The sequence below is a fragment of the Lampris incognitus genome, chromosome 20, assembly GCF_029633865.1.
Source record: "Lampris incognitus isolate fLamInc1 chromosome 20, fLamInc1.hap2, whole genome shotgun sequence".
Lineage (NCBI taxonomy): Eukaryota > Metazoa > Chordata > Actinopteri > Lampriformes > Lampridae > Lampris > Lampris incognitus.
The window spans coordinates 21,690,970-21,703,678 of record NC_079230.1 but is presented as its reverse complement, the minus strand read 5'-3'; the positions used below and the strand labels follow the sequence as shown (position 1 = coordinate 21,703,678).

The 12,709-nt window shown below is 45.6% G+C and overlaps 1 protein-coding gene across 1 annotated transcript in view; it reads right to left on the bottom strand.

Moving 5' to 3' along the window:
* LOC130130478 (adhesion G protein-coupled receptor L3-like) overlaps positions 1-12,709 on the bottom strand; it is a 257,830-nt gene that overhangs the window by 64,183 nt on the left and 180,938 nt on the right. Inside the window, exon 10 of the mRNA XM_056300187.1 lies at positions 10,431-10,469. Within this exon, the coding sequence (XP_056156162.1) occupies positions 10,431-10,469 (39 nt within the window). The remainder of the gene's footprint in view (positions 1-10,430; positions 10,470-12,709) is intronic.

Below are 12,709 nucleotides of genomic sequence, written 5' to 3'. Positions count from 1 at the left end.
CACTGGCCCTGGCTGAGATGAAGAAATTCCAAACGGCACCAGCTGGCTTCTTCTTAACACAACGCACGCCCGGCACACATTGTCAGCCACCCACCCACTTCCCCCACCCACACACAACCAGAGACACACGTTCACGCACTTGTGTCAACATTCATAAAACACACACACACACACACACACACACACACACACACACACACACAGTTACAAACACAAGCGCAATCACAAGTTCAGCCCCAGACAGACAATCATTTGTACAGAGCAGTACATCCATACAGACATGAGGGCTGATGGTTGCAATGAAAATACCTGCAAGCACAAATACATGCACGCACACGCGCACGTACACACGTGATCTCCCAAATGTAATGTAATTACCCATTATCTGCACACTATCAGCGCCCAATCTCTAATCGCACCTTTTGACATGAAGGCAGAAACAGAGGTCGATTCACTTTCAATTAAGGTAATCTTTTTTCTTCAGGCTGTTATGATATGACGTGGCTTACATAACAGGACAGATAAAGCAAAGAACATCAGGCGACAGAGGGCATCCAGGTGGCGTAGTGGTCTATTCTGTTGCCTACCAATACGGGGATCGCCGGTTCGAATCCCCGCGTTGTCTCCGGCTTGGTCGGGCTTCCCTACAGACACAATTGGCCGTGTCTGCAGGTGGGAAGCCGAATGTGGGTATGTGTCCTGGTCCCGCACTAGCGCCTCCTCTGGTCGGTCAGGGCGTCTGTTCAGGGGGGAGGGTTAACTGGGGGGAATAGCGTGATCCTCCCATGCGCTACGTCCCCCTGGTGAAACTCCTCACTGTCAGGTGAAAAGGAGCAGCTGGCGACTCCACATGTATGGGAGGAGACTTGGTAGTCTGCAGCCCTCCCCGGATCGGAAGAGGGGGTGGAGCAGCGACCGGGGCGGCTTGAAAGAGTGGGGTACTTGGCCAAGTACAACTGAGGGGAAAATGGGGGAAACCCCCCCCCCCAAAAAAAAAACATCAGGCGAAAGGCCAAACACTGAATGAACAGAGAATACATACTGATAGCCATTAAAAAAGGGGGAGGAAGGCGGCGCGGGGCGGGGGGACAACATGATATCCATCCATCCATTATTCAAATCGCTTATCCTGCTCTCAGGGTCGCAGGGATGCTGGAGCCTATCCCAGCAGTCACTGGGTGGCAGGCAGGGAGACACCCTGGATATCGAAATTACTACAGAAGTGAAGGTCTGTTTTCTTACTGGCTTGTTTGATGAGTTTTGAGTCAGACAGAAAAACACAAGCAGTAGATGTGACAGGAGCACACATGAAAATAGGTTGGCCTCAAATCACTGGGCTGCAAAGCATGCCTTATTATACATGTAAACCATATAACCAAGAAGTTTAGGATTACATGATAGAACTTATTATACATGTAGACTATATAACCAAGAAGTTTATGATTACATGATAGAACTTATTATACATGTAGACCATATAACCAAGAAGTTTAGGATTACATGATAGAACTTATTATACATGTAGACCACATAACCAAGAAGTTTATAATTACATGATAGAACTTATTATACATGTAGACCACATAACCAAGAAGTTTATGATTACATGGTAGAACTTATTATACATGTAAACCATATAACCAAGAAGTTTATGATTACATGATAGAGCTGTGACAAGGTTTAGCAGCTTCTCATGGGAGGAAATGGTCGATGGTGAGCCCTGTTAACCTGATTCATTGTTTGGATAAGAAATGAATATTAAAGAGATGTATATAACAGAAATTTAAACATATAAACAAATAACCTGCCAAAATCCATCAGGGTGTTGTTGTTTATATAGCTTGTGATCATCCATAAAAATAAAAAAAAAATCCCCATTAAATTAAGTAGATAATTGCAGGACAATAGCATGATATTGGTGCAAAACTGGTGCTAATGATTACTTATTTTATGTACAGCAGGCTCTTTTTTTCTCCTGGACTGTTAGCAACTGACAAAATAATACGTGTCAATCCAATGAACAACGACAATGAAATAAAATGAATGCTGCTTCAGCAACATAAATATGCATCTTTTCTGAAGTCAGACATCGGATGTACAAAGGCTTCAAAAAGTGCTCATCCCCTGGTGATTATTTTATGTTTTGCTATGTCACAAAAGGGATTATAGTTTTCTAATTATGATATTGACAGCTGATGATTGCTTATGGCATGAAACAGGCTTGTACTGTCTCATAAAGAATTTACTTGACTCACTGGATGATTTTTCTAATTATTCATTAGTTATTCTCTTAAACGTCAAAATCAAATGAAATATTTAGATGTCTTCGTTGTCTTGAGTGATCACAGGAAATACATTAATGAGGCCCGCCGATGCCGATATCGAATCCACCTGTTCCCTCGCACGCTTGCACAACTGGAACAGCAGACCAGATTAGAGTCTGCTCTCATGAAGACCGACAATCTGGCCACTCAACTTCAGGATGAAGTTGTTTGGAGGCAAAAAGCCAGAGGAGCTTATAAAGAGACAAACAAAGGAACGCCACTAAGTCCACTGCAAAAGCCTGGAAAAAACAAAATGGAGCAAACCAGATTTGACCAGGATTGGGACAGCTGTTTAGTGTCTTTACACAGAAGTAACTTCTGATTTGTCTTTATAAAAACAATACACGTTGTGCAGAGAAGCACGCAAACATGTGGAAGTATATCCATTAAAGCTGCAGGATGTAATGTTGAACATCCATCCATCCATTCCGCTTATCCTGCTCTCAGGGTTGCGGGGATGCTGGTGCCTATTTCCAGCAGCCATTGGGCGGCAGGCGGGGAGACACCCCTGACAGGCCGCCAGGCCATCACACAGGGCCAACATACACACACACACACACACACACACATTCATACCTAGGGACAATTTAGTATGGCTGATTCACCTGACCTACATGTCTTTGGACTGTGGGATGAAACCGGAGCCCCCGGAGGAAACCCACGCAGACACGGGGAGAACATGCAAACTTCACACAGAGGACAACCCGGGACGACCCCCAAGGTTGGACAACCCCAGGACTCGAACCCAAGGACCTTCTTGCTGTGAGGCGACCGCGCTAACCACTGTGCCACCGTGCCGCCCCTAATATTGAACATTACAATGCAAATACTTCCACCTCTCTCTCTGCCTTGCATCACTCCGCTAAGCCCCGCCCACCAAATGACCTCTGCATCGCTCTTCAGCCCCTTACATTCGTGTACAACCAGGAAATGTCACAGTGAGACTTGTGAAACTTGTATCATAGGTGATAACCTATCCATGTGAGTTTTTTTTCAGCGACTCTGAGTTACACTAATATTGTTCATGTGGAGCAGCCATTTAGGGTCAGGGTTACAACAACAAGCCACCAGCAGGGCAGGGCAGACGTGAACCGATCATATAAATGCACATCTGCATTCGTAGAACAGCCAATAGGAACACGCCGCCGTCTCTGAAATGACCCGTGATTGGCTAAAATCTCCTGTCCCGGGCTACATTTTCTAAAGCCTGAATACACAACCAAGAGGAGGTGCAGAAGTACAGTTTTCTCTCACACCACTTCAATTACAATATGCCAAATGGTTATTGTAGAATTTTTGCCCAATGACGCCATAAAAAACCCAGTTTTAAAGGGCCCATGAAAGCAGTTAGTGCCCAGCAAACTTCTGTGATAAGTCATGCATCCGAATGAAACTGGGATTTTGAGACGGGAGGGAGTTTGATTTAACTAACAAACGATAAGAGCCGGTCATTTTTAGAAGAATGTGGACATCAATAAGCTATTGAATAGTTTCAATTTGGTGGTAGAAGATCACCCATCTTCTCTCAATCTCGCTCCCATTCATTCATTGGACAGTTTTGTTAGTGTACACCCACAGGAAGACTAAACTAAAACCTTACTGTATTTGTCAGGGAAAGAAAACCGTTCGTCTTGTGAACAAATAATAGGACAAAGTGCTCCTCTCTTCTATGACACAGATTTTCTATGACCGTTTTCAGTGGATGTAAATTAAGTTCAGAATAAAGAGGTAACAGGACCAAAAATACATCTCATGGGGGCTTTTAAGATATACACACACACACACACACACACACACACACACCCATTGATCATCCAAAACATTAAAACCACCTACCTAATATTGTGTAGGTCCCCACCAAAACAGTTCTGACCCGTCAAGGCAGACTCCAAAAGACCTCTGAAATCTGGTACCAAGACATTAGCAGCAGCTCCTTTAAGTCCTGTAAGTTGTGAGGTGGAGCTGTCGTGGATCAGACTTGGTTTTCAAGCACATCCCACAAATGCTCAATCAGACTGAGATCTGGAGAATCTGGAGGTCAAGACAACGCCTTGAAGTCTTTGTCATGTTCCTCAAACCATTTTTGAACAACATGTGCAGTGTGGCAGGATTATCCTGCTGACAGAGGCCAATGCCATCAGGGAATACTGTTACCACGAAGGGGTGTACCTGGTCTGAAACAACGTTTAGGTAGGTGGTCCATGTCAAAGTAACATCCACATGAATGCCAGGACCCAGGGTTTCCCAGCAGAACATTGCCCTGAGCATCACACTGCCTCCGCCGGCTTGCCTTCTTCCCATAGTGCATCCTGGTGCCATCTCTTCCCCAGGTAAATGATGCCCACACACCCCGGCTGTCCACATGATGTAAAAGAAAACATGATTCATCAGACCAGGCCACCTCCTTCCATTGCTCCATGGTCCAGTTCTGATGCTCATGTGCCCATTGTAGGTGCTTTCGGTGGTGGACAGGGGTCATCATGGACACTGACCAGTCTGCGGCTACGCAGTCCCATACACAGCAAGCTGTGATGTACGGTGTGTTCTGACACCTGTCTTATCATAACCAGCATTAACTTTTTCAGCAATTTGAGCTACAGTAGCTCTTCTGTGGGATCGAACCAGACAAGAGTAAGTGTGTACACCACCCACACACACACACACACACACACACACACACACAAACACACACACACACACACACACACACACACACACACACACACACACACACTGTTGCACATCAAGGCGCTCCGAACAAATTTTTGTTTTCAAAATTAGATTTTCAGTCCTAATCCCAGTGGAAATGGGGAGTGGGTACACCGAAGCAGCAGATCATCTCCCCGCCCCTCATCTACCCTGTCTGTGTAGCTGAACAGCGAAGCCTCATTGGCTTCATGCAACACGCGCTCCACTACTCCATCTGTCAGATGTACCGGCTTTCTCTACTACCGCAAACTCCAAACCAACATAAGATAGTGTTTTGGTTTTTTTTGTCTTCTATTTTTCTTCTTCAACCCACCCCCTCTCTCTTTTCTACCTAATTTCCTCCCGCTGAAAGAGTCAAACCAAACAAGGAAACCTATTTTCTGGGTTCGAGCACAAGAGGAAATGCTAATCGTCGACTTGCCTCGCCGCTGGAATGTTCCAGCTTGAACAAGGATGATGACTGGGCGAGAAAAGCAGCCTTGCATGGGCCGGTTGTACTGATGGAGGGGGAAGGAAGGGCGAGGTGGATATTTGCGTGAGCTTGGCGCTGGTCCAAGTCAACCCGTGGGGTGTGTGGGTGTGTGTGTGTGTTGATTGATGAAATGAACTCCAGGTCGGGGAAATTGATTCTGGCTGAGGCCGATCTCCCGCTTCCCTCCTGGCTTACCGACTGGCTTGCTAGCAGGCCCTCTCAGTAAAATAAGCTTGGCACCCTCACCTCTCTTATTCCCCCTCTCCTGTGAGCAACCCCCTTCGTTTTTCCTCACTAAAAGGTGATTTCTCACCACGAGACTGAGAAACAGAAAAATAAAACAGAGTAAGAGCATGTTGTCCTCTTTTATCCTACGACACAGCTTTACACAGGTGAAATGACCCATACTGTCGTTGTTATTCCAGTTTTCCTCTAGCCATATTGCGACACATAGGCCCAGTCTCCATGAGGATCTCCATTATCTCCTTGTTCACCCCCCCCTTATCGTACAGTTAGTACTACATCTACTATCAGTACCTGAGATTTCTTAAAACAGAAACAGACCCATAAGCCTGCTCTTCTCAAAGTATGGGGCAAATACACAAAAACACACAAACAGTACGCAGTCCTTGACCTTTCACGCTCACAAGCACACAGTTGGTAGTCCCGGACAAAAGCACGGTGCGGTGTCAGTGCGGATGTCTGCTAAGGTCCGCGTGAGACCATAGCGGATGTCCGTCTGTTATGAAATGACCTTCGGCTGGGAATCGCTGAATGTTGTCTGACTAATGAATGCATGCACCTGTACTAGTGTGCATGTATTGTTTGCATGAATGTATACAGTGTATGCATGATTATGTAGGTATGTGTGTATGTTTGTGCGTGTCTACGTGTGTATAAAAAGATTGAAAAAGGCATCTGGGTAGCGTAGCGGTCTATTCCGTTGCCTACCAACACAGGGATCCCGGGTTCGAATCCCTGTGTTACCTCCGGCTTGGTCGGTTGGTCGTGTGGGAAGCCGGATGTGGGTATGTGTCCTGGTCGCTGCACTAGTGCCTCCTCTGGTCATTTGGGGTGCCTGTTCGAGGGGGAGGGGGGACTGGAGGGAATAGCCTGATCTTCCCACGTGCTACGTCCCCCCGGCGAAACTCCTCACTGTCAGGTAAAAAGAAGCGGCTGGCGACTCGACATGTATCGGAGGAGTTGTGGGTAGTCTGCAGCCCTCCCCGGATCGGCAGAGAGGGTGGAGCAGTGACCGGGACGGCTCGGAAGAGCGGGGTAATCGGCCAAATACAATTGGGGAGAAAAAGGAAAAAGTGGGAAAAAGAAACAGACTGATGGACAGGTGGCCAAACACGCAAGTCTTTGGAAAAAGTTGTCAAAACTTCTAAAGCTTCAAAAACCACACATACATATAGAGACAGTTTGATGTATATTAGCTAAAACATTAACATGAACTTTTCTTTTACTGGATATTTGTGTGGTTTTTGTGAGGAGAAGTGGCCCGTGTAGAAGAAATATGTGGACGTCTGTGCCGCTGCAGGCCAGATGGGGAGGAAAGAGGTTTCACTTTATGAGTATGTGGTCATCCTATCAAACCTCATCTTTTGACAAATTGGCCACTAATAAAATTTTATAATCTCATTACAGACCTGAACAAGGCACCCCCTTCAATTTTGCCTGCTCCGAGGTCATAATGCACTGTGACACTCCTACTTGTCATCCACGGATGCAAAAGCAACGAGAGGGATGGAGCCAAAAAAATTCTCCCTGTATACCGCAAAGCGTCCGTCACTTTGTCCTCTGCGAGTTAGGAGCTAGAACTGCAATGACGGGGGGGGGGGGGGGGGGAATCCACTTCCCTCTTGCTCAGAAATGGTAGATATGCCTGAAGTGGGAGGCGTTCTGCACAGGGGTATCTGACTTTCGTTTGACATAACGTGGATATAACACTGTAATTGGCCGAGCATAACGCCAACATCTATAAACAAGCTGTGGCTAATATGACCACAAAGCAGATAAGGCCAGGTGCCATTTTGATCATGTTTGTTCAAAATCAAAGGGCATGGGGGTCTTGCATGTTGGTAGTACAGAGAAAACAAAATCCTGTAGGGGAAATGAAGAGGATAGGGAATGGTTCATTAGCCTCTTTGTAGCCTTATCAAGGCCAAATCCCTTTTTAGTGGACTGATATTACCCATGACAAGGAGCAGATAGGACTGTTTACCAACAGCCAAGAAAGGAAGGATTCACATGGGGGGGGGGACTTATTCATACTCTACACAAGACCACCCGAGGGGCACTGAAATTGCTACAGGTTAAACTGCGCAAGGAACATGCAACTGAGATGCGAAAACAACGCTCCTCTGTATCTAAGGTGCCCGGTGATCCTAAATATAAATAGATCATGTAGCGGGGGGGAGGGGGGGGCAAAGGCATCAGTCGCCCCCACCTAAACAAGATGGAGCACCTCAATCAAGATGTCGAGTCTTCGTTCTCGTTTCAGTAGAGAGCAACCACCCGGCTCTGTCCTCCAAACCGGCAATTAACTGTCGGGGCTAATCAGCATGCAACCTTCGCCGCTGTATACCTTATCACTGATCTCAATAATGTAAAGACACACCAACGCACCCCCGCAGCGGATCTGAACAAAGCTATCAGCAGGCCGCATCACACCGTCCACCTCTCCCTCTCTTTTTACTCCCTCATTCTGCCATGAAATCTGTCGTGGCTTCTCCCCAAAGTGCTGGTGATGATTGCTCGCGGCACACAGCGTGGTCTCCGAGCACAGGCAGGTGCTCCTCATATTTGTTTTGTATTCCTCTGCTGATCCCACTCATGTCGACCACCAGGGGCCCCATTGGAGAAAACACTGCCCAATTTCCCTAATCAATGGAAGTCCCCTGCAAGGTGAGCGGCGTGCGCAGTCAATGCCGATGTTTACTGAATACGACAGATGTTGCTCCATTATTCTGGTTCGCCAAGCCAGAGCGCTTCACTTTTGTTTGAATCTGTCAACCTGGTGAAGGGGTGGATGGCTAGCAGAGGCACACAAACACATATAGACATACACACTTCATGGCGCACACTGTATGTTTTGTCCAAACACAGAAACACGACACAGAAATTGCATATGAAAATGTTCAACATAAATGGCCATTCATTCAAAAATCTCACAAATTACTAAAAAAAAAACCATACAATCGATGTCCGGGTGGCATGGCAGTCTATTCCGTTGCCTACCAACACGGGCATCGCCGGTTCGAATCCCTGTGTTACGTCCGGCTTGGTCGGGCATCCCTACAGACACAATTGGCCGTGTCTTGCGGGTGGGAAGCCAGATGTGGGTATGTGTCCTGGTCACTGCACTAGCGCCTCCTCTGGTCGGTCGGGGTGCCTGTTCAAGGGGAAGGGGGAATGGGGGAATAGCGTGATCCTCCCACGCACTATGTCCCCCTGGCGAAACTCCTCACTGTCAGGTGAAAAGAAGCAGCCGGTGACTCCACATGTATCAGAGGAGGCATGTGGTAGTCTGCAGCCCTCCCCGGATCGGCAGAGGGGGTGGAGCAGCGAACGGGATGGCTCGGAAGAGTGGGGTAATTGGCCGGATACAACTGGGGACAAAAAGTGTGTGTGGGGGGGACGCACAATGGAACCTGTAAAACTCCAAGTTATGAAATATTTTTATGATGATTAGTCAATAAAATGCTTGGCAATGAAATCTATTATCTACAGTTTTTGTACTCTGTCAACGAGCAGTTCTTAATCTCTCAAATGCACAAACCCATATGGACAATTTGAACATGTAACTCACAATCATACATGCATTCCTCTTGGATGCCATGTGCAGAATCACAAGCCTGTACACATGTAAGTGACTTCCAACATGCCTCAGTCAAATGGAAACAATCAAAATTCATGTTGCTCCACACTTGTGTTACACTGCATACATATAACACAGCATCTGGCTCTAATGTGAAGCTTTATGGAAGCCATCTGCGGGGAAGATAGGGACGTCAGCTCATCCCTTACTTCTCTCCTCAAGCTAGAAGTGATTCTGATGACAGCTAAATGACAACCCTGGGATAACAACATCACTCGGTAGCCGGAGAAATAGCTGAGTTAAGTGAGAAAGATCGAGAGCCCAATAAATTGGGCCACATATGCATTATGCATTAGGAAGAGCCATAACATCCCGGGAGTTCTGGCTGACTGAAGAGTTTTGACTTACTTCTTCAATGAGGTCACTTGTTTGGTCCTTGAGCATATCTAATTTCCCCAAAATCTGGGATTGTATTTCTGATTGATTTGCCTGAGAGCCATTGTTGACTACTGTCTTCAACTTGTGTGTGTGTGTGTGTGTGTGTGTGTGTGTGTGTGTGTGTGTGTGTGTGTGTGTGTGTGTGTGTGTGTGTGTGTGTGTGCTGCTTCAGTGGGAAAAAGCAGAGGTGAACCACCTGGACCATTTTAGGTACGCCGGCAGTTTCAGGAGAGAAACCGAGAATTCAATATTGATATGTGGCATTCTACTTAAGGTATTGACATTTTTCTCTTAGAGAATTGTCCCTTTATAAAAACTCATGTAAAAACATTTAGGGAGGAAAAGAGCATCACAACAGACACCATGCAGGGAAAAATTACAATAGGGTAAAATAGAGCAGGTTTGTGATATCAATGGTAGTTATTGGGGTATGATATGATTGATTATAACGGCAATAAAATTTGACCCTTTGATATAATGTTGGCCCTTTACAAATAGGATGTGGCATTGAGGTAAACTGAATGACATATCCTTCTTCTTTGTCTCCACTCAGAGGGTCAAACTTTAAACACGAAGGTCAAAATGAAATCGCTAGAAAAGTTTTGACAAGAAACGATGAGGGATGAGATACGCGGAAAATCTGGTTGAGATAAAGTTCAAATACCTGAACATAAAACCGGCAAGAGCGTTCCCTTTTCTGCAGCTGTAAACCCGAAGAAAAATGCAAGAGTTAGCAAAAGATCAACAACTCAAATAATGCCAATGGCTTAAAAATCAGATTTTGGAGAAGAGAGCGAGAGAGAGAGAGAGAGAGAGAGAGAGAGAGAGAGAGAGAGAGAGAGAGAGAGAGAGAGAGAGAGAGAGAGCGAGAGAGAGAGAGAGAGAGAGAGAGAGAGAGAGAGAGAGAGAGAGAGAGAGAGAGAGAGAGAGAGAGAGAGAACACCTCAATGTCAGCCTCAGCAAATTAAATACTGCCCCTTTCCAATGAACCAGTAGCATTTTACATTTATAATTCCTACTCCTGGAAAGATAGCAGAGGAATTCTTGTGTTAATTAGCACTAAAATGAGCCACACAAGTCAACAGGGAATAGGCCAGTGAGAATTTGTCAGTCTTTTAAGTGAAGTTTCAAGGTCACGGATTCGTTCCTCAGAGCAAGGGGGCAGGCAACTAAGGAGAATTATTTAACCCAGAAACCTCTGCCACCCCAGAATGAGAGCTCCTGCTAAAAACAGTTTAGCGTACAGCCACTGAGATTAACTGACGTTAACTGGCTCGTGTCAGTGTAGTTGAGGAAATGTTGCTAGCATAAATGAATCTAATTTTTATCACTGAGCGTTGCACCGTTGTTGACCGAGTAGAGACTAGGGAATCCAACAAATGTGGCTTCAAGCTGCAATCCGCAACTTTGGTCCATTATTGAGTTTTATCCATTGAAACCTGATGACGATGTGGCAACTGTCTGACAGGCAGTCAATATTACAATAGAACGGTGCTCTCATATAGTTCAATGTAAGAGGCAATGAGAAATGGACCTGTTGCAACTGATTTTCTCAGACTACAAACAATGTGTAGCAGCCATTGTCGCTCATGTGCCATCCGCTCAGCAGTAAAGAGTCCCATCCTTGTAAAAAAATAGGATCCTTGGACCAAAGTTGATGCAGGCAGTCTAGTCTATTACAAACTACATCAAACTATATTGCAACACTATTATTCCACAGTAATAGTGATCATCTGTCCAACAGATGAGGCCACATCGGCATCACATGTCAATCTTTTTTCCTGCTGGAGTTTCTTTTGTTTACCATTGTACCAGTGTCCGTCCTGCCCGGTCAGAAAATATTTTCAAGATTGGTATACAGTCTGGAGAGCTTCTTCCACTATGGCAAAGATGCCAGTTAGTATTATATAACATGACTCCGTGGTCCAAAAGGATAATGGAGAAAAGTCACAGATTTCAGCAAGGATGTGGTCACATGTCAATGCCAATACAGATCGGCTCCAAAAAGACGTACCACCTTCCCTTTAAGGAGCCTCTTGCTCTACATCACAGTTGCTCTCCTGGAAGTGGTCCTGTTAGTGCACTTAGCCAGCTCCCCTTTGATCATGAAAACAGCACAGACCTTGCCATTTTGCCAACTCAATCCTCCCTTTGTCTGCTGGCAGAGGGTATTGTGCTTCGGTATCAAAGGAATCTTTAATTCGCTTAGCTCTTTGCAGATTGTGTCAGAATGATTGAACTCAGGAGGTAAACATCAACCACCGGCAGTTCTGTGGGCTGCAAAGACCGAGGCTCGCTTGAGGAGGGTGGAGACACGTGGGAAAAACTATTTTTTACCCTCCATCTATACTATGTAGTATCTGTAGTATACAATACAATGAATGATAAATCAGAGGATTTTGCTCCTGCTCTCCTGAATGAGTCATTTCTGGGGTTCGATGGCTTTTCATTTCTGTGAAACTGAACAGCCTGTTTGGCCAGATTTCCTCGTTAAGTTGCCTCATTATTAAGAAAGAAAACGGATAAGGCAGAAGCCCTCTATCCCTGGAATATAGTGTGTTTTATAGCATTTTTAATTAATTATTATTCTCTTTTTTTTTGAAGTGGCATTTAAAACTCTAGTTGCCCATCAACGCAAATTTGTTTGTCACGTTCTTCTCCGAGCGTTGTCGGCCATCTTTACTGCCTTTCTCTCTGATGGCAAAAACTGGCACTAAAAATCTCAATGGGGACATCTGGGCCTGCTGCAGCAATGAAATAAAAGACAAGCGAAAAAGCTATCGGGGAACAGGTGTTCATGTTCCACTACAAGTGAAGCCGCTCCAACAAATTAACGGCTGACATTTTGAATTTCACTGATGTTTGCTTTTCTGTCGGCTGTTGAGCAGACAGAAAGTATTATTTTAGCTCGCCTTGCCTGAGTGCCCTGTAGTGTGCCGGGCT